This window comes from Macaca fascicularis, chromosome 10 (assembly GCF_037993035.2).
Source record: "Macaca fascicularis isolate 582-1 chromosome 10, T2T-MFA8v1.1".
In the NCBI taxonomy this organism is placed as follows: Eukaryota; Metazoa; Chordata; class Mammalia; order Primates; family Cercopithecidae; genus Macaca; species Macaca fascicularis.
This window is the reverse complement of record NC_088384.1, coordinates 21,156,646-21,184,028: the sequence shown is the minus strand read 5'-3', so window position 1 is coordinate 21,184,028 and position 27,383 is coordinate 21,156,646. Positions and strand designations below refer to the sequence as shown.

Sequence of the window (27,383 nt, the reverse complement as noted above, 5' to 3'; positions counted from 1 at the left end):
AAAAGGATGATTTGTGCCAGGAGTTCAAGGCTGCAGTGATCTATGACTGAGCCACTGCATTCCAGCCTGAGAAACAGAGTAAGACCCTATCTCAAAAAAAAAAAAAAAAAAAAAAAAAAAAAAAAAAAAGAAAGAAAGAAAGAAAGAAAACAAAACAAAAAAGAAAAAGAAAAACACGCCAATGGGTCCACGACCTGCTGCCCTCCTCACCTGCCTCTCCCCAAAGACTGTGGTTCTTTTGGCAGCTGCACCATTCATGGATGCATATATGTATCGCATCCAGCGAAGAGATGGACTGGGAAGGGCAGATCCCACCTCCATTATCTGGACACGTGAGGCCTGGGTATTTCCAATTGCCTCATTTTGAGCAAGAGTTTTTATCTGTGGCCTCCTGCCAAGATTTTGCCATTCTTTCCTGACAAACAACACGGCTGTTTTGTAACCGGCATTATAAAATGGTTTTATTAATTATTAATAACTATCTAATGTGTACACAGTTGTCCATGAAGAAGTAGGAAATACCAGTGAGTTGTTACCAGTGTTGCCCAAGGCTGGGAGAGCCCTTCCAGCTTTCCTTTGGCCTCAGACACCCCTGCCCCACTGGCCGCCCACACCCCATTCCTGTCTGGAAGGCTCGCCTGCCGTCATCCCGCACATCCAACAGCTCTCCCTTCAGGGTCACCTCCTCCTTGGACAAAGCACATGTGACCCCTTGTCAGGTTTCTTGGTTGGGTGCTCCCCTAGAGTTTGGCTCCTGCCCCCACCAAGCATGCATGGTGGCAATGCACCCACTTGATACTGATCAGTGACGTCACTTCCACCTCCCTCCCTCCATGAGCGCAAACCTCCAGTTAACACAGCTGGGTCAGCCCAGGGTCCTCGGTGTCCCCAGAGCCTGCCATGCCTGGTGCTGGGCAAAAACTCAATAAGCACCCAAAAGCAGGCCAGGCCCAGTGGCTCACACCTGTGACCTCAGCACTTTGGGAAGCTGAGGCAGGGAGGATGGCTTAAGCCTAGAAGTTCAAGACCAGCCTGGGCAACATAGCAAGACCCCTGTCTCTACTTTTAAAAAATTAAATTAACATCCATGAATGAATAAATGAAGAAACAAACTTTGGGTGAGCCACTGCCCTGCTCTGGGTGACTTGTTTTTGTTTTTTTTTTTTCAGTTTTGTGAAACAGTGACAGTGTTAAAAATTAGACATGGAGGCTGGGCATGGTGGCTCATACCTGTAATCCCAGCACTTTGGGAGGCCGAGGTGGGCAGATCACTTGAGGTCAGGAGTTTGAGACCAACCTGGCCAACATGGTGAAAACCCATCTCTACTAAAAATACAAAAATCAGCCAGGTGTGGTGGTGCATGTCTGTAGTCCCAGCTATTCAGGAGGCTGAGGCAGGAGAATCGCTTGAACCTGGAAGGTGAAGGTTGCAGTGAGCTGAGAGCTCACCACTGCACTCCAATCTAGGCAACAGAGACCCTGTCTCAGAAAAAAATAAATAAAAGGATTGCAAATGGGGTTGCTGGGGACATGTGCCCCTGCTAAGCTCCCAGTGTGCCCCTCCCTTCCTGGCTTGGTAGGAGATTCTGCTCTCACCTCTGCAGGCGACTACTGCTCACTGCAATTCAGTCACTAGTGCCTGCCCCTGACTGACCATTTTTGTTTGCCACCCCCCAGGCAGCTGGTATTTGTGATCACAGCCCTGTGATCAGAGCCTCAGGAAACACTTGTGCCTGAGGCAGAGCAATCCTTACTGCCTGCAAGGAACCAGACAAGGCTGTGCAGATGGAAAATTGGCTGTAGATAGTTACATGGGCAAGAATCAGAGTTCAAGTCTAGGGACCCCTGGTTTTTAGACAGAGGACGTCAAGGCAGAGGATGTCAAGGCTGGAGTGAGGTATTATGATCCCCCATCATGACAACCGGGGGGCCTTGTGAAATTTAGCACAGGGTCCTCCCAACTCCAGTTGGCCACAGCCTGCCATGGAAGCCAAGTGCCTCTGGGCACTCCAAATATCGCTGCATCTGGGGAAGCAGAAGACAGGGTGGCCACGCAGTGCAACAGGGTAGTGGGGATGCCTGTCACATCTCGGATGCAGAGGCAGCCCCTGAACATGGGGATGTCCTGTAACTCTTGCCCCACAGCCCAGGCCATCTCCTTGGAGCCAGCACAACCATTTTTTTTTTTTTAACCTGCCAATCTGCTCAAACACCCAGTTGGAACAGGAATGCCTCGTGGCACTGGCTTTAGGAGTTTAATTTAGATGGTTTGCCGTTTCTAGCAGCAGAGCACCTGTTCAGACTCTACGTATATGCATCCATCAATGGTGCAGCTGCCAAAAGAACCAAAGCTAAATGTTGGCAGGATCACAGCAGGTGTGGAGTGGAGGTCACTGGGAATTCCCTGGAAACTCAGTCGTTACCCACTCAACTGGAAGGCTGTGCATGGCTTTGTCCTCTGATGGTTACCCATGCCGGCCCCACCTCTCCATTTCCAATTTTCTTTTCTTTGTTTGTTTGTTTGTTTAGAGACGGAGTCTGGTTCTGTCGCCCAGGCTGGAGTGCAGTGGCACAATCTCAGCTCACTACAACCTCTGCCTCCTGGGTGCAAACGATTCTCCCGCTGCAGCCTCCTGAGTAGCTGGGATTACAGGTGCACCCCACCATGCTCAGCTAGTTTTTGTATTTTTAGTAGAGACAGGGTTTCACCATGTCCCCAGGCTGGTCTCGAACTCCTGACCTCAGGTGATCTGCCCACCTCAGCCTCCCAAAGTGCTGGGATTATAGGCATGAGCCGCCACGCCCAGTCCATTTCCAATTTTCCATCCAGCGGTGGCAAAACAAGCTTGGATGGGCCCCAGTGCTCTGCTGGAAACAGGACCCTCACCCAGCTGCCTCCAGCTAGGCCTGCCCACTCCTGCTGACCTCCTACATGCATAGAACAGGGCTTCTCTCTCTTCAAGCCTGAAGCTGTGATGCCCACAAGGCCTGGGATCCACGCACACCCCCTGAAGCTGGAACACCAGGCATGGGCGAGTCCTGGGTGACTGGATCTTGTTGGGATGGATGAAAGGGCAGCTTCTGCAGGCAGGACCCATCCTCAGTGGACTGGATCATCTTCGGCATTCTCATTCTCGGCCCCATTCTCTGGGAACAGGGAAAGAGGTTCCTGTCTGAATCTTCAGCATGGCCTATGCACTGGTGGCCCCTTCCTGCTTGGTCACTGTGCCAGGCGAGCCCACAATGAGCTGAGATGGTGACGTGGGACAAGTGGCTCTCTGCAGCTACCTTCAGCACCACCCTGCCTGGGAGGCCAGGGGTCAGGGGAGTGGGTGTGAAGGGGTTGGAGCACACAGGCGGAGGTGGCTGGGGTCTTCACTGTGTTGGGGAGGGCCTCATCGCCTTGAGACTCTGCAGTGTCTCCTCAGAGGCCTTGTCGGGAAGCAGCACCTCCACAGTGTAGTTGAGCTTCTTGGCATGCATCCGGCTGTAGGTGTTATCGAAGCGCAGGACATCTGTGGTGATGGAGAGGTGATCAGGGAGCATGAACCCTGCATATCTGCAGGAAGAGCCAGCCCTGCACGGCTGCATCCCTGGAACCCTTGGGAATGAGCTATCCAGGACAGTGGGTGAGCCTGAGGGTCAGCCTGTGCCCAGCCCTAAGCCTGTTGCTCACTGCCATCTCCATGGTAGCTTGTGCTACATAGAGGAATCATGATGGTCACCAGCACACAGAACAGCACACGGCCAGGGAGCAGGCGGCCTGGGAACAGGATCTCGAGTTCCACCTGCAGGGAGGAGCTGTGGCCCACGGACACAGTATGCCCGTACTGCGTCCTCGCCTGGTTGCGGTTGCACAGGTAGCTCTTGGGCCTCTCCATGCACCATGCATTCCATCACACATTACACCTCCCTGAATCCTCAAAGCAGCCCCATGCAGAAGGCAATGTCATCCTCATTTTACGGATGAGAAAACTGAGGCTTAGAGAGGTGATATGGTCTTTTAGCGGTCACAGAGCAAGGGAGGGGAGGTACTGGGATTCCTTTATCCCAATGTCCCAACCCAGGGAGGAGCCCTGCTACCCCAGGAGGAATGGGCTGGGCTACGTAAGCCACTTTTCCGTCTTGCAGAAGGCGTATCCTTCAATGCCAAGGTCCAGCATCAACTCAGGTGTGATGAGTCACGCAGACTTTTCTGTCTCTACTCTCCTAATGTTCCCTTTGCACAGAATGAAACAAGCTAATGTGTTGACTTAAGCATAAGCCACACCCTTCTCCTCCATAGGAAATCAACCTTGGGTTCCCCTTCTCCTAGCTCAGTTCCCAATAGATGTGGTGGCCCTGAGCAATGCTGCTTCTGGTAAAGCTGACTGAGCTGCATCTGGCCTGGAAGGCCTGGGGGTGAAGGATAAACACCTGGAGGAAGTTACCTCTTTGGGACTCCTAGAGTGGGGTGGTTCATGTAACTGGGTGGTCCCCTTGCCAAGACCCCTGATTCTAAGTCCATGGCCTCTTACTTACCTGTCTCTTAGTCCAGTGACCCCGGTATAGGCGCTTCTCAGGAGCTGAGCCCAAGGCCCTAGGTTCTGAACACCAGCTCTTCCCCAACAATGAGTCTCTGCCCTCATTCCCACAGGTAGGGGCCACTCATCCGATCCATGGCCCCAAAGCCAGCTCCCCTGGAGTTTATAGAGATCCCCCCACCCTCCTGAGAGCTGGAAAGAGAGGGCAAGCAGAGGGTAGACTGGCAGGGAAAACAATTCCAGTAAACCCTGCAGCTCTTACAGACGCCAGCCTGGAGGCAGGTGAGGCTCCCATCTTCAGGCACCAGGTGGGCGTTGTAGCGCTGGCTGGGCAGCACCTCCGTCATCTCCCTAGCCTTCTGCCGCTCCCCCATCTTGGTCTTCAGGAAAACCCCAAAGCCGACGTCCCCGCCATCCGATGCGAACTGCCACCTGCAGTGGACAAAGCCCCACTGGCGACCCCCTGCCTGGGCTCCAGGCCCCTCCCAGCTGTTCCCAGGTGTGGAGTGGCTACGATCCCTACCTGAGCACACAGCCCGGGAACAGGATCTCATTCTCCACCTGCAGGGAGGAGCCACGGCCCACGGACACCGTGTGCTCATACTGCAGCCTCACCTGATTGCACAGGTAGTAGCTCTTGGGCACCTCACCCCCGTAGTTGATCTGTGGGTGAAGGGGGTGTGTGGGCACTAGATCACAGCTTCTCCCCTCCTTCCCCATCCTCTGGGCACCCTGTACCTTGGTCAGGCACTTGGGGTTGCCATCGGGGTCAGTCATGGTCCCCCCAAACTCCACGGGCAGCTGGTCGGGGCTGATGAATTTTGTCAGCTCCTGCTTCCAGTTGTCTGTGTGGGAGCAAGAGAGGGACTCCAAGGGGACTCAGGAGACTCAACAGAGGGCAAAAGGGGGCTGAGCCTGGTGAGGGGACCCGATACATCCTGGGTGTGCTCCCCTGGGCGCCTACCCCTAACCGTACCAAAGACCTTTATGTGGCTCCCAGTTCATGGTCTAGGACCCAAGGCATTGCCCGTGTGTGTGGAGGCTCACCAGGGGCAGTGCCCGAGTAGAGGACGAGCCAGGGAGAAGCAGGGTCTTTAGCGTCGACCTCTGCTTCCCAGGCAGACGGACACAACCAGGGGGCCAAGCCGCTCACCTCCCAGAATCACAATCTTCCTGCGTGTCTCCTCACTCATGAACGACTTGACCAAGTTGAAGGCCACAGGGAACAGTTTGGGGGCTGAAACACATGTAAATCTCTTGAGAAGCTGGACCAGAGAGGACATGGGGATACAGAGCCACAGTCAAGAGCAGGTGCTGGACAGGAGTTGGACAGATATGGATTCTGCCACTCTCTGTTGTGTGACCTTCAGCAAGTTACGCACCATCTCTAAGTCTTAGTGCAGTTAACTGGAAAAGGAAGGTGAAATAATGTATGTATAACACCTGGCACAGTTGCTGGCTTTCAATAAGTGGTTGTCTCAGGCCGGGTGCAGTGGCTCATGCCTGAAATCCCAGCACTTTGGGAGGCAGAGGCAGGCAGATCACTTGAAGCCAGGAGTTCAAGACCAGCCTGGCCAACATGGTGAAACCCTGTCTCTACTAAAAATGCAAAAGCTAGCTGGGTGTAGTGGTGCATGCTTGTAATCCCGGCTACTCGGGTGGCAGTGGCACAAGAATTGCTTGAACCTGGGAGGCAGAGGTTGCAGTGAGCCAAGATCGTGCCACTGCACTACAGCCTGGGTGACAGAGCGAGGTTCCATCTCGAAAAAGAAAAAACAAATTAAAAAAATAAAAACAAATAAAATAAAAAACAAATGGTTGTCTCCCCAACCCAGTTGTAAGGGGTTGAACACAAGCTGGCTCTGGGGTCAGCAATATTGATTCCCCAACAGTATCTCTTCTTTTCCACACTCCAGGTTGTCTGGAATCTTCTTGGGTGTGACATTTACATTAGACCTCCTGTCCTGCTCTGAATTGCTCACACTCAAGTGAGCACTGTCTGTGGGCCAAGCTCTGTGCTCCATCTTCTCCACACACTGTTTCATTTAACCTCATAGTTATATTTGGGGAGGGGGTTACTGTATCCTCATCTTACAGAATGGGAAACTGAGGCTCAGTGAGGTTAAGCAGACTTGGATAAAATCATAGAGCTAGTTAGATTTGAATCAGATCCTCTGACTCTGGAACACATGACATCACCAGGGCAGCCAGGGACCATTCCTGCTCAAAGTGTGTCCATCCATTAGTGTGGTCCATGGACTATCGGTTCCCAGCCCACACTGACATAAGTAAGTAACAGTAAACATTTAGAAACTTATAACTTGACATTGTTGCAACATACCAGTGCATGATTTTGTGTATTACAAAAATATGAACCTGTGAAGGACTGAAACTAGAAAATAATGCCAGAGGCCAGGTGCGGTGGCTCACTCCTGTAATCCCAGCACTGTGGGAGGCTGAGGTGGCTGGATGACCTGAGATCAGGAGTTCGAAACCAGCCTGGCCAACATGGGGAAACCCCGTCTCTACTAAAAATACAAAAATTAGCCAGGCATGATGGCATGCACCTGTAATCCCAGCTACTAGGGAGGCTGAGGCAGGAGAATCGCTTGAACCCAGGAGGCAGAGGTTGCAGTGAGCAGAGATCGTGACATTGCACTCCAGTCTGGGTGACAGAGTGAGACTCCATCTCAATAACTAACTAACCAGAAACCAACCACACAAAACCTGGTTCCTCACAAAGGATGGTTGAAGAAGCCTTTAACTTCACGGCTTACCTATTGTACCCCCCGATTCCTGCTTCTCCCTCCCCAGGAGGTCATCCCGGTCATGGGCTTACCTCGAATAATAATTAAATTCTTCAAAGTCTCAGGATAATTTGCTTCCAGGATGCCAAAAAACTGTGGAGTCAAGATGAGTCTGGTTGGGGCTCTGTTCCATCACCTCCCGCCCATGGGTCTCTGTGGTCTCTGATGCTGCTGAGACAAGAGGCCCATCCCTGGCCCATCCTACCTTCCCCACAAGCATGTGCCTCCTCCTCTCTATTATTCTTTTTTTATTTGTTGATCTGTTCTCGAGACAGGGTCTTGCTCTGTCGCCCAAGGTGGAGTATAGTGGCACAATCACAGCTCACTGCAACCTTGAACTCCTGGGTTCAAGAGATCCTCCCACCTCAGCCACCCAAGTATCTAGGACTACAGGCACGTGCCACTGCACTGGGCTAATGTAAAAAATAATAATAATAAATAATAATAATAATTATTATTATTATTGGTAGAGATGACATCTCACTGTGTTGCTCAGGCTGATCTTGAACTCCCGGGCTCAAGCGATCCTCCCACCTTGGCCTCCCAAAGTGCTGGGACGACAGGTGTGAGCCATCATGCCTGGCCTTTGTGTTACTCTTGCTCCTCTTTCTCCTTGGAGGGTGGACTCTAGGCCAGCATCATTGGCTGCTCTGTGGAGCCCTTGCAGGGCATACCCACTCCTCTATCTCACTGGATTCTCACAGCAGTTCGTAGCTGGGAGCCGCTGCCCACACCAGCCCCAAACCAGCCGCCCACCTTACCTGCTGGTAGACCTCCACAGCTGGCTTCCACAGGTGCTTCAGGCTCAGCCCCTCCATGTCAAACACCATCAGCGCCATCTCGATCTTCCTGCCCAGCTGCTTGGGACAGCGTCAGCATATAGATCAGACAACAGCTCCAGCCAGGAGATCCTGGCCAGAGAGACTTGGGCACCTCTCCCCACCTTCCTGCCATCCCACCCTCTGGCAGCCCATAGTGTTTTCCAGAGAGATGAAAAACACCTCACCTTCATGGGTGGGTAAGGGTGGGTGAAGCCCACATTCCACCAGAGCCCTGAGTGCTGAGGGCTGGGGAGGGGGAAGGTGCCACCCCTCTCTGGTCCTGGTGCCACCCTATAGACAGATGAGGCCCAGCTCCACCCCAGCTGCTCACCTTCTGAGTCTGCAGCTCACACTCATGCAAAAGCAGCTCACAGACCTTGATGCGCTTCCGGATCAAATCCTGCTTGGAGGCCGACAGCAGGAGACCCTTGGGGTCGAGGGATCCGATGATGCAGAAGTACACAGGGGAGCCTTCGTAGTCGTAGCCACAAAGACCACCCGAGTCATACAGCTGGATGACCTGGAGGTGTGGGTAAGGTCCTGACTCTATCCAGCTCACTAGGCTGGGTCCCTACTCCATCAGGCGGCTGGATGTGGTAGGTGGGAGATGAGGTCAGTGGTGGGGGGCCTCAGATGGCCTGGGGGATGCTGCTCAAGGCTCACCTCGGGGGGCTGCCACGTGACGATGTTGTCCAGGTCTTGTTGCTTCCGGAACTCCATGTGCTGCAGGGACACAGCAGCAGCTATAGGATTCTGCAGGAACCTGGGGACACCAGGCTAGGTCCCTCTGCCCACAGCCACCAAGATCCCGCCAGAGCATATCCAGGCTCTTCGGGTTTGGTGACAGGAGGTAGGCTGGTGGGACTTGGGTCTGATGCAGAAAGGGATCGGGGGAGGAAGAAAGAAGGAACAGGAGAATGGGACAGGGCCAGAGTCTCTACCCTTTTGCCGCGAATCCCTGGGTCACGGTGCATGGAAAGCAGGACAGTAGGGATCAGAGATCCTTACCCTCCGGAGCATGTCCTCAGATTTCTGCAGGTCAAAGTTTCGAGCTGCAAGAACAAGAGGAGGTAAGTAGAAGCTCAAGGCTAGATCTAGAAAGAGCCGTTCCCTAAAATCTCATGAGGAAATAGCTAAGGTGTCCCCAGCCTTTTCCTGACACCCCAAGAATACACTGAACATCTAGAAATAGCTGTTTGTTTGTTTGTTTTTTGAGACAGGGTCTTGGCTCTGTTGCCCAGGCCAGAGTGCAGTGATGTGATCATAGCTTACTGTGGCCTTTGGCCCAGGTGATCCTCCTACCCTAGCCTTCTGAGTAGCTGAGACTACAGGGCCACACCACCACGCCTGGCTAATTTTTTTTAGATTTCTTTTTTTTGTAGAGATAGGGATCTTGCTATGTTGCCCAGGCTGGTCTTGAACTCCTGGCCTCAAGCAGTCCTCCTGCCTCAGCTTCCCAAAGTGTTGGGATTATAGGCGCGAGCCTCTGTGCCCGACCTAGAAATGTTTTTTTAACAAGTTAAGGATCTTTAATCATCTAGAAGACTGGAGAGCCCTTGATTTCAGTTTCCAGTCCTCCTACAACCTTCTGGAGGCCAGTCTAGCCTGTATTTGATGTCCCTCAGGAAGCAGAGATCCTCCCGCCACCTGCACAGTGTTAGGGGTGGTGGGGAGCATGGGGTTTGGATTCACACAGACTGGGGCTTAAAGTCTAGTGTTGCCCTTTTATTTCCTGTGCAACCTTGAACAAGTAACTTACCTTCTCTGAGCCTTAGTTTTTTAAATCAGTTAAATGAGAACACTATCTGTTTCAGTTATTCAAAAAACAACATGAGATAATGTATAGAAAGTGCTTGGCTCAGTACCTGGCTCACAGTAGGTTCTCAATAAACAGTAGCTCTCATGATTACCTATTTTGAAGAAATAGACACACTGTAATTGAAAACGTGATGATCTATTTTAGAAATGCTTTGACTGTTGCTCTCTGAGACCCCTGGCTCACTGAGGAATTTGTCTACTCGCGGAGCTGAAACAATATGCAAGGTCAGAGATTTTCAGATGGAAGGGATCTCAGATGCTATCCAGTCCTCCTCTGCTCTGACCATGAACCAGTTCCAGAAATCACTCCCAGCTGGGCGTGGTGGCTCACGCCTGTAATTCCAACACTTTGGGAGACCAAGGCGGGCAGATCACCTGAGGTCGGGAGTTCGAGACCAGCCTGGCCAACATGGTGAAACCCCGTCTCTACTAAAAATACAAAAATTAGCCAAGCATGGTGGCAGGTGCCTGTAATCCCAGCTACTCAGGAGGCTGAGGTAGGGAGAATCGCTTGAACCCGGGAGGCAAAGTTTGCAGTGAGTTGAGATCGTGACATTGCACTCCAGCCTGGGGGACAAGAGCAAGACTTTGTCTCAAACAACAACAACAACAACAAAACCCACAAAACTTAGCCAGTCGTGGTGGTGCACACCTGTAGTCCCAGCTACTCGGAAGGCTGAGGCACGAGAATCACTTGAACCCAGGAGGAGGGGGCTGCAGTAAGCCAAGGTCGCACCACTGGCGACAGAGTGGGACCTTGTCTTAAAAAAAGAAAAAGAAAGAAAGAAAGAAAGAAAGAACCCCCAATGCAACAGCTCAGCCTTGATTATCTCCCACGATGGGGAGTTCATTACCACAGAAGGCATTACCATTCCATTCTTCAGCAGCTTTGACTGAACCCAAATCTGCCCTGTGATGATTCCAGCCGCATCATCAGAGGTCAAACAAATAGATGTAATCCCTTGTCAGTGTGCCAATTCTGCAAATATTTGAAGATAAGCCACCAAGTTCACCTGCCCGATCTTTGCTCTGGGCTATGTATTTATTAAAATCACCTTCTGTGTCAATTCTATTAAAGAGAACGTTCTGTGATGATGGAAATATCCTATACCTGAGCTGCTCATTAAGGTAGCCGCTAGCTGCCTGAGGCTACGGAGCAGTTGAAACATGGCAAGTGTGATTGAGGACCTGGAGTTTTAATTTAATTTAATCGTTACAGTTATATGTGGCTACAGGTTATCACACTGAACAGGGCAGTTCTATATACTTCAGAGATTTTATGATTTTTGCTGTACAGGTCTTTTGTGTTATAGGTTAAACTCCTGGGTATTTTATGGACTTTGTTGCTGTTTTGAATTGTATCTGACTTTTCATTATCTTTTTTTTTTTTTTTTTTTTTTGAGACAGAGTCTTACTCTGTCACTCAGACTGGAGTGCAGATCTCAGCTCACTGCAACCTCCACCTCCCGGGTTCAAGTAATTCTCATGCCTCAGCCTCCTGAGCAGCTGGGACTACAGGCACGCACCACCATGCCTGGCTAAATTTTGTATTTTTATTGGCCAGGCTGGTCCTGAACTCCTAACTTCAAGCGATCTGCCTGCCTTGGCCTCCCAAAGTGCTGGGATTACAGGTGTGAGCCACCATGCCCTGCCCACTACTGATTTTTATATCTGGCAATATTGCTGAATTTTCTCTTGAGTTCTAGAGGTTTTCTGTTGATCCAGTTGGTTTTCAAAAGAGACAAGCAATTTCTCTGCAAATATTTTAACTCTTTCCTTCTAGTCTTTATACCAATTATTATTTTTTTCTTTCCTTATAACATTGGCAAAGGTCTCCAGTTCTACATTTAAACAGTAATGTTGATTGATGTTGTTATTCTTTCTTTGTTCCTGATCTTAAAGAAAATGCATCTAAAATCCTCTAATAAGTGTTAACATTTGTCAGAGGATTTTTGCTACATAACCATTATCAAGTAAAGGAAACTCCCTTCTATCCCTAGATTGGTAAGACTTTTGTTCTGTCTTATAAGAAGGATTTGAACCTTTTCAAATGCTCTATCTGCATTAATTGAGATAGCCACATAATTTCTCATTTCTAGCACTCATTAATGTTTTCAATGATACTGATAGATATTCTGTTGTTGAAGTATTCTTGCACACCTAAGATAAACTTCCCTAGGTCACGCTGCGTACTTTTTTTTTTTTAGAAGGAGTCTCGCTCTGTCGCACAGGCTGGAGTGCAGTGGTGCAATCTCGGCTCACTGTAAGCTCTACCTCCCAGGTTCAAGCCATTCTCCTGCCTCAGCCTCCTGAGTAGCTGGGACTACAGGCGCCCACCACCACGCCCAGCTAATGTTTTTGTATTTTCAGTAGAGACGGGGTTTTACCCTGTTAGCCAGGACGATCTTGATCTCCTGACCTCGTGATTTGCCTGCCTCGGCCTCCCAAAGTGCTGGGATGACAGGTGTGAACCACCGCACCCAGCCAGTCACGCTGCATAATTTTAATGTCTTATTGGATTCTACTACATAATATTGATTTAGACTACCTTTTTTTTTTTTTTTTTTTTTAATTGTTGGGGTTTCACCATGTTGGTCAGGCTGGTCTGGAACTTCCAACCTCAGGTGGTCCACCTGCCTCGGCCTCCCAAAGTGCTGGGATTACAGGTGTGAGCCACCACGCCTGGCCTGATTTAGACTTCTTTATATCTACATTCATAAGTAAAATAGGCTGAGAATTTTCTTTTTTAAAAACTTGTATTAGCCGGGCACGGTGGCTCCTGCCTGTAATCTCAGCACTTTGGGAGGCCAAGGCAAGCAGATCACTTGAGGTCAGGAGTTCAAGACCAGCTTGGCCAACATGGTGAAACCCTATCTCTACTAAAAATACAAAAAATTAGCCGAGTGTGGTGGCTCATGCCTGTAATCCCAGCTTGTCAGGAGGCTGAGGCACGAGAATCACTTGAACCCAGGAGGTGGAGTTTCCAGTGAGCCGAAATTTCACCACTGCACTCCATCCTTAGCAATAAAGCAAGACTCTGTCTCAAAAAAATGATAATAATAAAATGAAATTTTAAAAATTGTACTGATCTATCTTTGAAATCAAATTTAAGGTAACTTTCACTCTCTCATAGGTTCTTAAACAATTTGTATGAGCTAGAAATTAACTGTTTTTGTTTGTTTTTTGAGACGCAGTCTCTCTCTGTTGCCCAGTCTGGAGTGTGATGGTACAATCTCGGCTTACTGCTACATCTACCTCCTAGGTTCAAGCGATTCTCCTGCCTCAGCCTCCCGAGTAGCCGGGATTGCAGGTGCCCACCACCATGCCTGGCTAATTTTTGTATTTTCAGTAGAGACAGGGTTTCTCCATGTTGGTCGGGCTTTTCTCGAACTCCCGACCCCAGGTGATCCACCCACCTCGGCCTCCCAAAGTGCTGGGATTACAGGCGTGAACCACCGCGCCCGGACAGCTGGTCTTAAAACTTCGGAGGAATTCATCTGTAGAACCACTGGAGTCTGAGTTTTGGGGGAGGGGAAGATTTTGCTGCCATTTCGATTTCTCTAATATTTATTGGTCTGATGACATTTTCTATTTCTTCTTGCTGGATTTTGGTCTTATATATTATTTTCTAGGAATGTGTCTTTCTTCACCTGGATTTTCAAATTTATTAGTGCATATTTGTTCATAATCTTCTCTTATAGGCCTAAAAAAGAATCAATTTATAGGTGATTTTCTGTTTTGTTGTTTGTTTGTTCTTTGAGACAAGCCATCCTCCTACCTCAGCCTCCCGAATAGCTGGAACTACAAGCATGCACCAACACGCCTGGCTTATTTTTGAACTTTTTGTAGAGATGTGCTTTCATCATGTTGCCTAGACTGGTCTTGAACTCCTGGGTCAAGCAATCCTCCTGCCTCAGATTCCCAAAATCCCAGGATTACAGGAGTGAGCCACCGTGCCTAGCTATAGGAGATTTTTCAATTAGGAACCAGAGTGTGGTTTCTTGTCCTATAGACAGTGGTTTGGGCAATGCTCATGGGATATGAGGACAGATTTTTTTTTTTTTAAGTAGCACCTACTATGTGCCAGGCGGAGGGGATCAGGGCAGGCACATCCCTGCCCTGATGGAACTGACATCAGATGAAACTAATGGAACTGACAGACAGATGTGGGATGAAGATAAGGAAAAACAGAGGGGGTCAGGCAGAGTGGCTCATGCCTGTAATCCCTGCACTTTGAGAGGCTGAGGCAGGAGGATCATTTTGGGTCCAGGGGTTCGAGACCAGCCTGGGCAATGTAGTGAGCCCCTATGACCCTGTGTCTACAAAAAATAAAAATAAAAAAAATAAAAACAAAGGAAAAGAACTTCAGAAGGAGGGTTGGGAAAAGCCCCTCAGCATGAGGCCTGGGAGAGGGTCCTCTGTCAAGCTCAGCCTCAGGAGTAGCCCTCCCGTTTGCCTGGGTCTTGGGTTAGTGAGGCCGGGAGTAGTGGAACTGATGCTGCAGTGGACGACGGGGCCATGCCAGCAGGTCCTGTCACCCATGGCATGAGGTGGGAGGCATCAGGATACCCAGCCCCCTTCCCGATCTTGGATCCTTTTTCTTTCCTATGACCTGGAAGCCTAGGTACCTGCAATCCCACTCCTTTATCAAGGACACACCAAGCACCCCCAAAGCTGGGTTTTAAACCCAAAAAGACTCTAAAGGAGGAGAGAGGGCTGATGCTGTATCAAGGGCCTTCAAGAAATCAACTGTCCCAACTCCTTCTTTAGTCCAGGCTGGGGGCAGTGACATATTCCTTTGTCAAAAACAAATAAAAAGTGCCACAGCCAAGGGGTCTTAAGGAGGGCAAGACAACTAAATATAATGTGGGATCCTGGATGGGATCCTGGAAGAGAAAAATGAAGGAAATCCAACTAATATGTGAACTGTAGTTAATAATAATGTATCCATATTGGTTTATTAATTCTAACAAATGTACCATCATCATCATAAGAAGAGGACATTAATAATAAGGAAAACTAGGGGCAGAGTATGTGGGAACTTTTTGCACTATATTTGCAATTTTCTGAAAATCTAAAACTATTCTAAAAATTAAAGTTTTTATATATATATGTACACACACACACATATAGATATATTTTTTTAAGACAGAGTCTCGCTCTGTTGCCCAGGCTGGAGTGCAATGGCATGATCTCGGCTCACTGCAACCTCCGCCTCCTGGGTTCAAGTGATTCTCATGCCTCAGCCTCCTGAGTAACTGCAACTACAGGCACATGCCACCACACCCGGCTAATTTTTGTATTTTTGTAGAGATGAGTTTTCGCTATGTTGGCCAGGCTGGTCTCAAACTCCTGGCCTCAAGTGGTCCGCCCCTCTCAGCCTCCCAAACTGCTGGGATTACAGGCATGAGTCACAGGGCCTGGCCAAAATATTGAAAAAAAAAAAAAACAGACAGAAAAATTCAGAGGAAGAATTAGTCCCTGGTAGGGACTTCCTTTTCTCAGGCGCTGTGTGCCACTGCGACCTCATTTGACTCACAGCACCCTGAAGGTAGGGACCAGTATTTTGTCCATTACACAGAAGAGGAAAGTGAGGTTGAGACAGTGAATGGCTTGCCACGGGCACACTGCTAGCTCTGGAACTCAGTCGCAGCTCTGCCCCATTCCAAAGCCAGCGTTTTAAACCCTGCACTGTATGCTTTCTGGGCTGACTCCTGACTTCTCACCCATCTCAAGTTCAAAATCCATTCCATGAGGCGTAATGAGTTAAGATGAATTTTTCCCTAAGCCCTGGGGCAGTGTCTGTTACTATCATTAGTATTTTGAGATGGGGTTTCACTCTGTTGCCCAGGCTGGAGTACAGTGGTGCAAGCTCAGCTCACTGCATCCTCCACCTCCCGGGCTCAAGTGATCCTCTCACTTCAGCCTCCTGAGTAGCTGGGATTACAGGTGCTCAGCAGTACACCCAGCTAAGTTTTGTATGTTTTGTAGAGATGAGGTTTCGCCATGTTGCCCAGGCTGGTCTTGAACTCCTGAGCTCAAGCAATCTGCCCGCCTCAGCCTCCCAAAGCACTGGGACTATAGGCGTGAGCCATCACATCTGGCTTGTTATTTTTTTAGACTGCTCCTGTAATTCCTAGAAGAAACTGTTTCTCTACCATTCACTAAATCCAATTCCTTAAGTGTTTGCTGGGCACCTGCTCAGTGCACTAGGGCACCTCGGTTCCTTTAGGGGACAACAGAGCCCTGTCCTCGGGGAACTGGAGGTAGACCCAAAGGCAAGTACTGAAGACAGTGCTTCGCAATATCTGCCCCAAGGGCTGGCCAGGCCAGAGGCCAGTTAAGTCCTAAGGATGTCCTGGTTGTTAACTGTAACCTCACCCCGGCGCTGTGCCCACCTGTTGCCTCATCTTTTCTTGACAGATGAAGAAACTGAGGCTCAGTGGGGTTTTGTGCTGTGCTCAAACACAGGGGAGCTCAGATTCCAGTCAGAGCAGGCTGATTCCAGAGCCTGTGTTCTTTTTTTTTGAGACGGAGCTTCACTCTTGTTGCCCAGGCTGGAGTGCAATAGCAGGATCTCAGTTCACTGCAACCTCCGCCTCCCGGGTTCAAGCAATTTTCCTGCTTCAGCTTCCTGAGTAGCTGCGATTACAGGCATGTGCCACCACACCGGCTAATTTTGTATTTTTAGTAGAGACAGGGTTTCCCCACGTTGGTCAGGCTGATCTCGAACTCCCGACCTCAGGTGATCAACCTACCTCAGCCTCCCAAAGTGCTGGGATTACAGGCGTGAGCCACCGCGCCCGGCAAGCTTGTGTTCTTTACTACTCTACAGCTTTGTTCCCCAAAGCCTCCCACTCCTCTCCTGAGACCCTCCTTCCTTCCCTCCCTCTCCGCCTCCCCTGGCCCCTGCAAGCCTCACCTAGCAGCCAGCGTAGGAGGAAGTAGTCATCAGCATTGGGCAGCATGGGCAGCAGGTTCTGGAGGTTCTCCCGGAACTGAGCGGGGGAAGAGCTGATGGTCAGCGGAACTCTCATGACCTTGGGGGCCACCAACCCCACCCCTAACCCTTCCCACTTCATCCACCAGTCAACTCCACCTGGAGACCATGCAGGGTGCTGCCCTGAACAACTTTGCCATCTGAAAACAGGGAACCCTCCAGCCCAACATAGGAAAAAGAATTGGGGGGCCGGGCGCGGTGGCTCAAGCCTGTAATCCCAGCACTTTGGGAGGCCGAGACGGGCGGATCACGAGGTCAGGAGATCAAGACCATCCTGGCTAACACGGTGAAACCCCATCTCTACTAAAAAATACAAAAAAAAAAACTAGCCGGGCGAGGTGGCGGGCACCTGTAGTCCCAGCTACTCGGGAGGCTGAGGCAGGAGAATGGCGTGAACCCGGGAGGCGGAGCTTGCAGTGAGCCGAGATCCGGCCACTGCACTCCAGCCTGGGCGACAGAGCAAGACTCCGTCTCAAAAAAAAAAAAAAAAGAAAAAGAATTGGGTCCTTCCCAAAATTTGGGGGTGCCCTACACACAGGACTCCCATTCTACCTGTCTAAGGTGGGGCCCTGGCATCCTTATTTTTAATTTTTATTTTATTATGATTTTTATTATTTTACTATTACTATCATTATTATTGAGACAGGATCTCACTCTGTTGCCCAAGCTGGAGTGTAGTTGCGTGATCTTGGCTCACTACAACCTCCGCCTCCCGGGCTCAATAGATCCTCCCAGCCCAGACTCCCAAGTAGCTGGGACCACAGGCACACAAGACGCCCAGCTAATTGTTGTACTTTTTGTAGAGATGGGGTCTTGCCATTTTGCCCAGACTGGTCTCAAACTCCTTGGCTCAATCTGCCCACCTTGGCATCCCAAAGTGCTGTCATCACAGGCATGAGCCACCGCACCCGACTGCCAGCCTTATTTTTTCAAGTATCCCTGGGAGATTCTGCTGCAGGCCAGCTAGAGGGTTTTAGGAATGTTATCCCTGATACTGCATCTTAAGGGTTTAGATTTAGAGGCAAGTTACCAAACCTCTCTGAGCCTTAGTTTCCTTATCTGTGAAATGGGGATAATAATAAACTTGTGCGAACCAAAGGAGTTTGTGCACGTAAAACACTTAGCAGGCTTGGCTCCAAGCAGGTGTCAGATAAATGTGAGCACTCAGCCAGCGTGGATTGCCTGATGCCCCAGACAGTGGAGGCTGTGTGGGAAAAAAACAGAGGCAGAGGTCAACAGACAGGGGCTGAAAGAGAAGCCACGAATGCCTTATCAGGACATCTGTTGGGGCTGTCGGGGAGTAAGTGTGCCTTTTCCTACTGGCAGAGTTGAAGGATGTCATTTAGAGTTTGGGTCTGTGACTGAGGCTTGGGTCTGAGAAAGAGAGGCGATCTCACTTCCCTGGGGACTAACAGAGCTGAAGGCAAGAGCTGGGTTTGAAGGTGAATCTGTGAATCCGAATTTGGGATTAGAAATATGAGGCCAGGTGCAGTAGCTCACACCTGTAATCCCAGCACTTTGGGAGGCCAAGGCGGGTGGATCATAAGGTCAGGAGTTTGAGACCAGCCTGGCCAATATGGTGAAACCCCATCTCTACTAAAAATACAAAAATTAGTCGGGTGTGGTGGCGGGCACCTGTAGCCCCAGCTACTTGGGAGGCTGAGGCAGGGGAATCGCTTGAACTCAGGAGGTGGAGGTTGCAGTGAGCAGAGATTGTGTCATTACACTCCGGCCTGGAGGACAGAGCAAGACTCCATCTCAAAAAAAAAAAAAAAAAAAAAGATTACAGATAGGGAAGCTTGGGCCCTGTGAACAAATCACAAAGAGAAACCAAACAAACAAATGTTGCAACCTGAGCATGAAAAGGAGTCTGTCTACCCAAGGCTGCCCCAGCAGCCAGATGGCAGCGCCAATCCCTCCCCCACAACCGGGGAGAAGGACCAGGGCCGGGTGGTGGAGAGCAAGCAAGGTCAGAAGACTGGATTCGGCCCCAGATCACCCAGAGAGAGACTCCTGTCCCGCGTGCTGCACGTAGCGGCCTCAGCAACCGCACTCAGGACCAGAGGGCAGAACAGCGGCGCTCTCTCCAGGCTCGGTGTTCCAGCCCTTACCATGGGGGCTCCAGCCGAGTTGGGCAGCGCCAGGCTGCACAGGGCCCCTCCCCAAGCCTCCCAGCCCGCGATGCCCCTCACCCTGGCCAGCGCCTCCTGCTGCTGGGGGCTCAGGTCCCCGACTCGGCCGCTCATGGTGACCGCGGGCGCAGGTCCGCCTGCCGCCTGGTATCCGCTGCCGCCTGGTTGTGCCTGCTGGGCCAGATGTTGGTCCCGCCCCGACGGGAGAGGCGCTGGTCCTGCCCCGCCCTGCCCAGCTCTCTCCTCCCCTCGAGGATTTTTTGCTGTGGTCACCAAGCGCACCCTACCTGGGACAGGGAGGTGACCTGCCGGGAGAATGACCTGGGGCAGCTGGCGGCCCCCACCTCCAGGCCTCCTTACTGCGGGGGCTCCCGCCTGTTGGCAGGTGGCAGGAAAGATCCCGATCCTCTTTCCAGCAAAATGGAGGAAATTTTTTTTTTTTAATTTTTTTTTTTCCTTATTTTGAATTAAATAGAGACGGGGTTTTGCTATGCTGACCAGGCTGATCTGGAACTCCTGGCCTCAAGCAATCCTCCCACCTTAGCCACCCAAAGTGCTGGGATTAGGCATGTGAACCACCACACCTGGCCAACATGGAGGAATTTTTAATAAACCTGGTTCAACTCTCTAGGACCCCCAGGGCTTTTGTCTAAGGACCCCCAAGCTCCTTTCCCTGCCTTGAACACAGTCTGGGACCTGTCAGTGTTCACTGACTGATAGGACAGCCTTATGTGCAAAATGGTTCCGGCCCTCAAGACAGTTGGAAGGATAAGAGGATGTACCCCGGGTCAGCAGAATGCCTGGCGTTGCCTACTAAGTGCTGGCTGGTAGGAATATATTTCAGAATTGTGTTTTTTTTTTTTTTTTTTTTTTTTTTTTTGAGACGGAGTCTCGCTCTGTCACCCAGGCTGGAGTGCAGTGGCTGGATCTCAGCTCACTGCAAGCTCCGCCTCCCGGGTTTACGCCATTCTCCGGCCTCAGCCTCCCGAGTAGCTGGGACTACAGGCGCCCGCCACCTCGCCCGGCTAGTTTTTTGTATTTCTTAATAGAGACGGGGTTTCACCGTGTTAGCCAGGATGGTCTCGATCTCCTGACCTCGTGATCTGCCCGTCTCGGCCTCCCAAAGTGCAGGGATTACAGGCTTGAGCCACCGCACCCGGCCAGAATTGTGTTATTACTGAGGCTGTCACCAGAGCTGGGAGCTGCAGGGGTGGAGATACTGGGATGTCCCAGGTGCGGAGCTCCTGGGTGAGAGCCACAGTCTGAAGGCGGAGGCATGCAAGGTGCCAGCTGAGGACCAATGAAAGCCCTGGGCAGAGTGACAGAGGGGGCGGAAAGCCAAGAGGCCGCTCTGCCTGACACAAGAGAGCCAGGTGGAGATCACCAGGAAAAGCAAGAAAAAAGTTCAGCCGGGCGTGGTGGCTCATGCTTGTAATCCTGGCACCTGGCACTTTGGGAGGCTGAGGCAGGCGGATCACTTGAGGTCAGGAGTTTGAGACCATCCTGGCCAACATAGTGAAACCCTGTCTCTACTAATAAATACAAAAATTAGCTGGGCATGGTGGTCTGTGCCTGTAGTCCCAGCTACTTGAGAGGCTGAGGCACAAGAATCGCTTGAACCTGGGAGGTTGAGGCTGCAATGAGCTGAGATGGCGCCATTGCATTCCAACCTGGGCGACAGAGCCAGATTCTGTCTCAAAAAGAGAAAACAGAAGTTGGCTGGGTGTGAATTTTCAAGAGAGGAGTAGAGGGGACGTGAAGATGAAGGAGAGAGTAAAACAGGCCACAAGACCCTGTTCCGTCTGTCCTCCCATAGAGTCAAACCAAGCTCTAGTCCTGAGAGGACGAACCCAGTGGCCATGAGCCACAGAAGCTTTTGAGCCGTGACAACGTGGCTTGTCATAGCAAGCATGGAGACATGCTGCAATTGTAAAATACAAACCAAATTTTGATGGCTTAGTACCAGAAAAAGTAAAATGTTTAATTAACTAATTTTATTTATTTGTATATTGAGACAGCATCTTACTCCGTCACCCAGGTTGGAGTGCAGTGATGCAATCATGGCTCACTGCAGCCTTGATCTCACGGGCTCAAGTGATGCCCCCACCTCAGCCTGCTGAGTAGCTGGGACTACAGTCTCACCCCACCACACCCAGCTAATTTTTGTTTTTGTTTTTTATAGACATAGGTTTTTGCCATGTTAGCCAGGCTGGTCTCAAACTCCTGAGCTCAAGCCATCCATCTACCTCAGCCTCCCAAATTGCTGGGATTACAGGTGTGTGCCACTGCTCCTAGCCTCACTAATTAATTTTATATAAATGATTATATATTAAATGATATTTTTGAATATATTGGGACAATAAAATATGTTATTAAAATTACTTTCACCTGTTTCTTTTGATGTTTTAATAATTTTGAATTATTTTTAATCATTTTTTTTTCTTTTTTTAAGACAGGGTCTCACTGTCACCCAGGCTAGAGTGCAGTGGCAAAATCTCCACTCACTGCACCCTCCACTGCCCCCCACCCCAAGGTTCAAGCAATGCTCCCACCTCAGCCTCTGCAGTAGCAGGGACAGCAAGTGTGCGTCACCACATCCAGCTAATTTTTGGGGGTTTTTTTTGTAGAAAAATACAAAACGTGGTTTTGCCATGCTGCCCAGGCTGGTCTCAAACTCCTGAGCTCAAGCGATCCTCCCGCCTCAGCCTCCTAAAGTCCTGGGATTACAGGCATGAGCCACTGCGCCCAGCTAAATTGTTATTTTTTAAGACAGTTTTTTTTTGTTTTTTTTTTTTGAGACAGAGTCTTGGTCTGTCGCCCAGGCTGGAGTGCAGTGGCCGGATCTCAGCTCACTGCAAGCTCCGCCTCCCGGGTTCCCGCCATTCTCCTGCCTCAGCCTCCCGAATAGCTGGGACTACAGGCGCCCGCCACCTCGCCCGGCTAGTTTTTTGTATTTTTTTTAGTAGAGATGGGGTTTCACCGTGTTAGCCAGGATGGTCTCGATCTCCTGACCTCGTGATCCGCCCGCCTCGGCCTCCCAAAGTGCTGGGATTACAGGCTTGAGCCACCGCGCCCGGCCTAAGACAGTTTTAAGTTGACATCAAAACTGGGCAGAAAGTACAGAGTTCCCACATATCTGCTCTGCCCATACATACACAACCTCTGGTTCCAGAGAGATCCATTTGCTGAAATTGATGAGCCTACACTGACACGCAAATATCACCCAAAGTTCCTAGTTTACATTAGGACTCGCTCTTGGTGTTGGATATTCTGTGGGTTTTGACAAATGTATAATGACATGTGTCCACCATTGTGGTATCATGCAGAATAATTTCACTGCCCTAAAAATCCTCTGTGCTCCTACCTATCCTTTTTACTTTTAAAAAAAATGTAGCCACTGGGGCTGGGCGCGGTGGCTCACGTCTGTAATTCCAGCACTTTGGAAGGCCGAAGCGGGTGGATCACCTGAGGTTAAGAGTTCGAGACCAGCCTGGCCAACATGGCGAAACCCTCTCTCTACTAAAACTACAAAGATTACCTGGGAATGGTGGTGCACGTCTGTAATCCCAGCTACTCAGTAGGCTGAGGTAGGAGAATTGCTTGAACCCGGGAGGCGGAGGTTCCGGTGATCTGAGATCCCGCGGTCACATTCCAGCCTGGGAAACAAAGTGAAACTCCATCTCAAAAAAAAAAAAAAAGAGAAAGGCTGGGCGCGGTGGCTCACGCCTGTAATCCCAGCACTCTGGGAGGCCCAGGCGGGCAGATCACGAGGTCAGGAGATGGAGACCATCCTGGTGAACATGGCGAAACCCCGTCTCTACTAAGAATACAAAAAAAATTAGCTGGGTGTGGTGGCGGGCATCTGTAGTTCCAGCTACTCAGGAGGCTGAGGGAGGAGAATGGCATGAACCCGAATGGCGGAGCTTGCAGTGAGCCGAGATTGTGCCACTGCGCTCCAGCCTGGGTGACAGAGCAAGAATCTGTCTTTAAAAAAAAAAAAGAAAAAGTAGCCACTGGAAAGATTTAAAATTACATGTATAGGCTGGGCATGGTGGCTCACACCTGTAATCCCAACACTTTGAGAGGCTGAGGCGGGCGGATTGCTTGAGCCCAGGAGTTTGAGACCAGCCTGGGTAACATAGTAAAACCCCGTCTCTACTAAAAACACAAAAATTTGCCAGGCATGATGGTGTGCGCATATAATCCTAGCTACTCGGGAGACTGAGACAGGAGAATCACTTGAACCCAGGAGGCAGAGGCGGGGGTTACAGTGAGATGAGATCACGCCACTGCACTCCAGCCTGGGTGACAGAGTGAGATTCGGTCTCAAAAAATAATAATAATAAATAAAATAAAATTACATATATGGATCATATTTGTGACTTGTATTATATTTTATTTGAACATTGTTTGCCCTATAGAGATTTAAAATATGTTTTTAGAAAAAGAAAAGAAAGTAAATAATAAAAAATGCTAAAAGAAAGTAAAAGTGACACCATATCTCTGGAAGGGCATGGTCTGTATTTAAAAGCAATGACAGAATCACAAAGGGAAAATGAATTGATTTGACTACAAAACACAAAAACCTATTAAACAAGAAAAAGAATTAAAACATTTATCAGGGTTGGGTGCTGTGGCTCACGCTTGTAATCCCAGCACTTTGGGAGGCTGAGGTGGGCGGATCACAAGATCAGGAGTTCGAGACCAGCCTGGCCAACACAGTGAAACCCCGTCTCGACGAAAAATACAAAAATTAGCTGGACATGGTGGCAGGTGCCTATAATCCTAGCTACTCAGGAGGCTGAGACAGGAGAATCACTCGAACCTGGGAGGCAGAGGTTGCAGTGAGCCAAGATCACGCCACAGAACTCTAGCCTGGACAACAGAGCTAGACTCCATCTCAAAAAAAAAAAAAAAAGACATTTGTCAGTATTTGCCAATGGAAATTTGGGAAAAATAAAATGTACAAAAATTCAAGTTTATAAGAAAAATAGGAAGGCACTAAGAAATAAATGGGCAAAGGATTCAAAGCACCAATTCTTTTTTTTTTTTTTTTTGAGACAGAGTCTCGCTCTGTCGCCCAGGCTGGAGTGCAGTGGCCAGATCTCGGCTCACTGCAAGCTCCGCCTCCTGGGCTTACGCCATTCTCCTGCCTCAGCCTCCTGAGTAGCTGGGACTACAGGCGCCCGCCACCTCGCCCGGCTAGTTTTTTTGTATTGTTTAGTAGAGACGGGGTTTCACCGTGTTAGCCAGGATGGTCTCAATCTCCTGACCTCGTGATCCGCCCGTCTCGGTCTCCCAAAGTACTGGGATTACAGGCTTGAGCCACTGCGCCCAGCCAAGCACCAATTCTTAGAAATGAAAATGCTCAGGGTGTATTTATCAAGTGGATGAATGCCCAGTCTCCAGAGACATCAAAGAAATGTGTATTCAAGTAATGAGATGCATTTTTTCTCTGAAAAATCAGCAGAAACAAACAACACACACACACACACACACACACACACACACACACACACACATACCTTTTAAGAAAAAACTTACCCGGGTATGGTGGGGTGAGACTGTAGTCCCAGCTACTCGGATAATAGGCCAGGCACAGTGGCTAATGCTTGTGATCCCAGTACTTTGGGAGGATCTCTTGAAGCCAGAAGTTCGAGGCCAGTCCAGGCAACATAGTGGGACCTCATCTCTCCAAAAAATTTAAAAACTAGCCAGGCATGGTGGCATTCTCCTGTAGACCCAGCTACTCAGGAGGCTGAGGAGGGAGGATCACTTGCGCCCAGAAGGTGGAGGCTGCAGTGAGCTATGATTGTGACGCTGCACTCCAATCTGAGTGAGAGAGGGAGACCCTGTCTCAAAAAGAAATAATAAAGTCAGTTAGAAGTTGGTGAAATGGAGACGTTAATAAATTGATGGGAGGAAAGTAAACTAATTCAGCTTTTCTGGAAAACCACTTGACCCTACACATCAGAATCCTTAAATATTTTCCCACTTTGCCCAATGATAATCCTAACAAAAAATATTTTAAGCTTAAAGTTGTTTGTGTATTGTTAACAGGAAGAGGCCGGGCGCGGTGGCTCAAGCCTGTAATCCCAGCACTTTGGGACACTGAGGCGGGAGGATCAAAAGGTCAGGAGATCGAGACCATCCTGGCTAACACAGCGAAACCCCATCTCTACTAAAAATACAAAAAAAAAAAAAAAAAAAGTAGCCGGGTGTAGTGGTGGGTGCCTGTAGTCCCAGCTACTCGGGAGGCTGAGGCAGGAGAATGGCATGAACCTGGGAGGCGGAGCTTGCAGTAAGCCGAGATCGTGCCACTGCACTCCAGCCTGGGCGACAGAGCGAGTCTCTGTCTCAAAAAAAAAAAAAAAAAAAAGAAAGATTGGAGACAATTTTAAAGTTAGCTATGGTGCTCAATGTAGTTGATGGAAGGGTTTATAACAACAATTTGGGAAAGATAGGACCACATAATGCATGCTTTATGCTTCTGAAACATAAAAAAAAACTACTCAGGCCGGGCGCGGTGGCTCAAGCCTGTAATCCCAGCACTTTGGGAGGCCGAGACGGGCGAATCACGAGGTCAGGAGATCGAGACCATCCTGGCTAACACGGTGAAACCCCGTCTCTACTAAAAAATACAAAAACTAGCCGGGCGAGGTGGCGGGCACCTGTAGTCCCAGCTACTCGGGAGGCTGAGGCAGGAGAATGGCGTAAACCCGGGAGGCGGAGCTTGCAGTGAGCTGAGATCCGGCCACTGCACTCCAGCCTGGATGACAGAGCCAGACTCCGTCTCAAAAAAAAAACAAAAAAAAAAACAAAAAAAAAAAACTACTCAGTAAAAGAAAAACTGGATAAGAAAAAAAATTTCGGGCTGGGCCTGGTGGCTCATGCTTGTAATCCCAACACTTTGGGAGGCTGAGGTGGGTGGATTGCTTGAGCCCAGGAGTTGGAAAACAGCCTGGGCAACAAAGTGAGACCCCCATCTCTGCAGAAAATCAAAAAATTAGCCAGGTGTGGTGGCACGCACCTGTGCTCCCAGCTACACCAGAGGCTGAGGCAGGAAGATTGCCCGAGCCCGGGACATCGAAGCTAAAGTGAGCCATGTTTATGCCACTGAACTCCGGCTTTGGCAACAGAGAAGAGACCTTGTCTCAAAAAAAAAAAAAAAAATCTGTTTTAAATAAATTTGTCCTAACTTTTCCCAGTTTCTGAGGAGTGGGAAAAGTCATATTTGGAAATACCAGAGGTAATAAATCACCTCCCAAGAGAAGCTTTTATTTAACTAGCACTTACAGGTACTTTTCTACTTACCAGGTTGGCTCTAAGAGTTTGTAAATATTATTATAGCTCAGGGCTGTCCAGTGGAAAAATAATACAAGCCACACAGATAACTTTAAATACTCTAGAGCTGTGTAAAAACTCATTCTAAGTGCCAGACATGGTGGCTCAGGCCTGTAATCCCAGCACTTCAGGGGGGGCCGAGATAGGCAGATCACAAGGTCAAGGGATCGATCTTGGCCAACATGGTGAAAAATTAGCCGGGCATGGTGGCGCACGCCTGTAGTCCCAGCTACTCTGGAGGCTGAGGCAAGAGAATCACTTGAACCTGAGGTTGCAGTGAGAACAACAGAATAAAATTCTGTTGTTCAAGCCACTCAGTGTGGGGCACTGTGTTACAGTAGTCCTAGTGCACTAATAGGATGAGTGGTTGCCATATAGGATAGTACAGGGTTAGTGCCTTTAATCCTCCTGACTGCACTGTCCCCCTTTACAGGCTGGGAAACTGAAGCTCGAAGAGCCTCCTAAGGTCTCATATCCAGCAAGCAGCAAAGCCAGGACCAGAGCCCTGGTGCTTGTCACTATGCCGTGTCCTTCTGCCGGCTGAGCTCCCCTGGTTTTAGGTCACCCTCATGTCCCCCTCTTTCCAATACAGGGCAGACATCTTCCCCTGAGCCTACAGCACACAGGTGCTTCCTTCAGATCTCAGCTATTGCTGGGCGTGAAGAACTTTAGTTCTAACCATCTGGGTGCCAGTGGTTTAGGGGGCAGACAATGCCTCTCTTCCGTGGTGTGACCTTCTCTTCCGGTCTTCCGAAATGTGGCGCATGCCCACGGTCCCTCCTGACCCGTGAGCTGAGAAACTGGACTGTGAGGATGGTGCTGTCATGGTATGCAACCTGCATCCCACATCTTAATGCCCACGCACTGTGATGCCGCTCACTCCCACCTGCCAGGTGTTCCTAACATTTCTGGCGTTGTTCATTGGCCACAGGTCCCCT

General features: G+C 49.7%; 1 protein-coding gene across 2 annotated transcripts; it reads right to left on the bottom strand.

Moving 5' to 3' along the window:
• Window positions 1-434: 434 nt before the first annotated feature.
• On the bottom strand, window positions 435-19,274 carry SEC14L4 (SEC14 like lipid binding 4). Of its 2 annotated transcripts, XM_065522276.2 has the most exons (13): window positions 19,162-19,274; window positions 16,892-16,967; window positions 10,017-10,061; window positions 9,160-9,203; window positions 8,815-8,874; window positions 8,483-8,671; window positions 8,092-8,187; window positions 7,363-7,423; window positions 5,677-5,760; window positions 5,262-5,368; window positions 5,047-5,186; window positions 4,786-4,955; window positions 435-3,515 (listed from the first exon to the last, which is right to left on the bottom strand). In XM_065522276.2, exons 1-13 carry the CDS (start codon window positions 19,213-19,215, stop codon window positions 3,376-3,378), a joined length of 1,266 nt encoding a protein of 421 aa, XP_065378348.1. In that variant the 5' UTR covers window positions 19,216-19,274; the 3' UTR covers window positions 435-3,375. The 2 variants fall into 2 exon arrangements, with proteins under 2 accessions (XP_065378348.1, XP_005567657.3); XM_005567600.5 differs by lacking the exon at window positions 10,017-10,061.
• Between the last annotated feature and the right edge of the window lie 8,109 nt (window positions 19,275-27,383).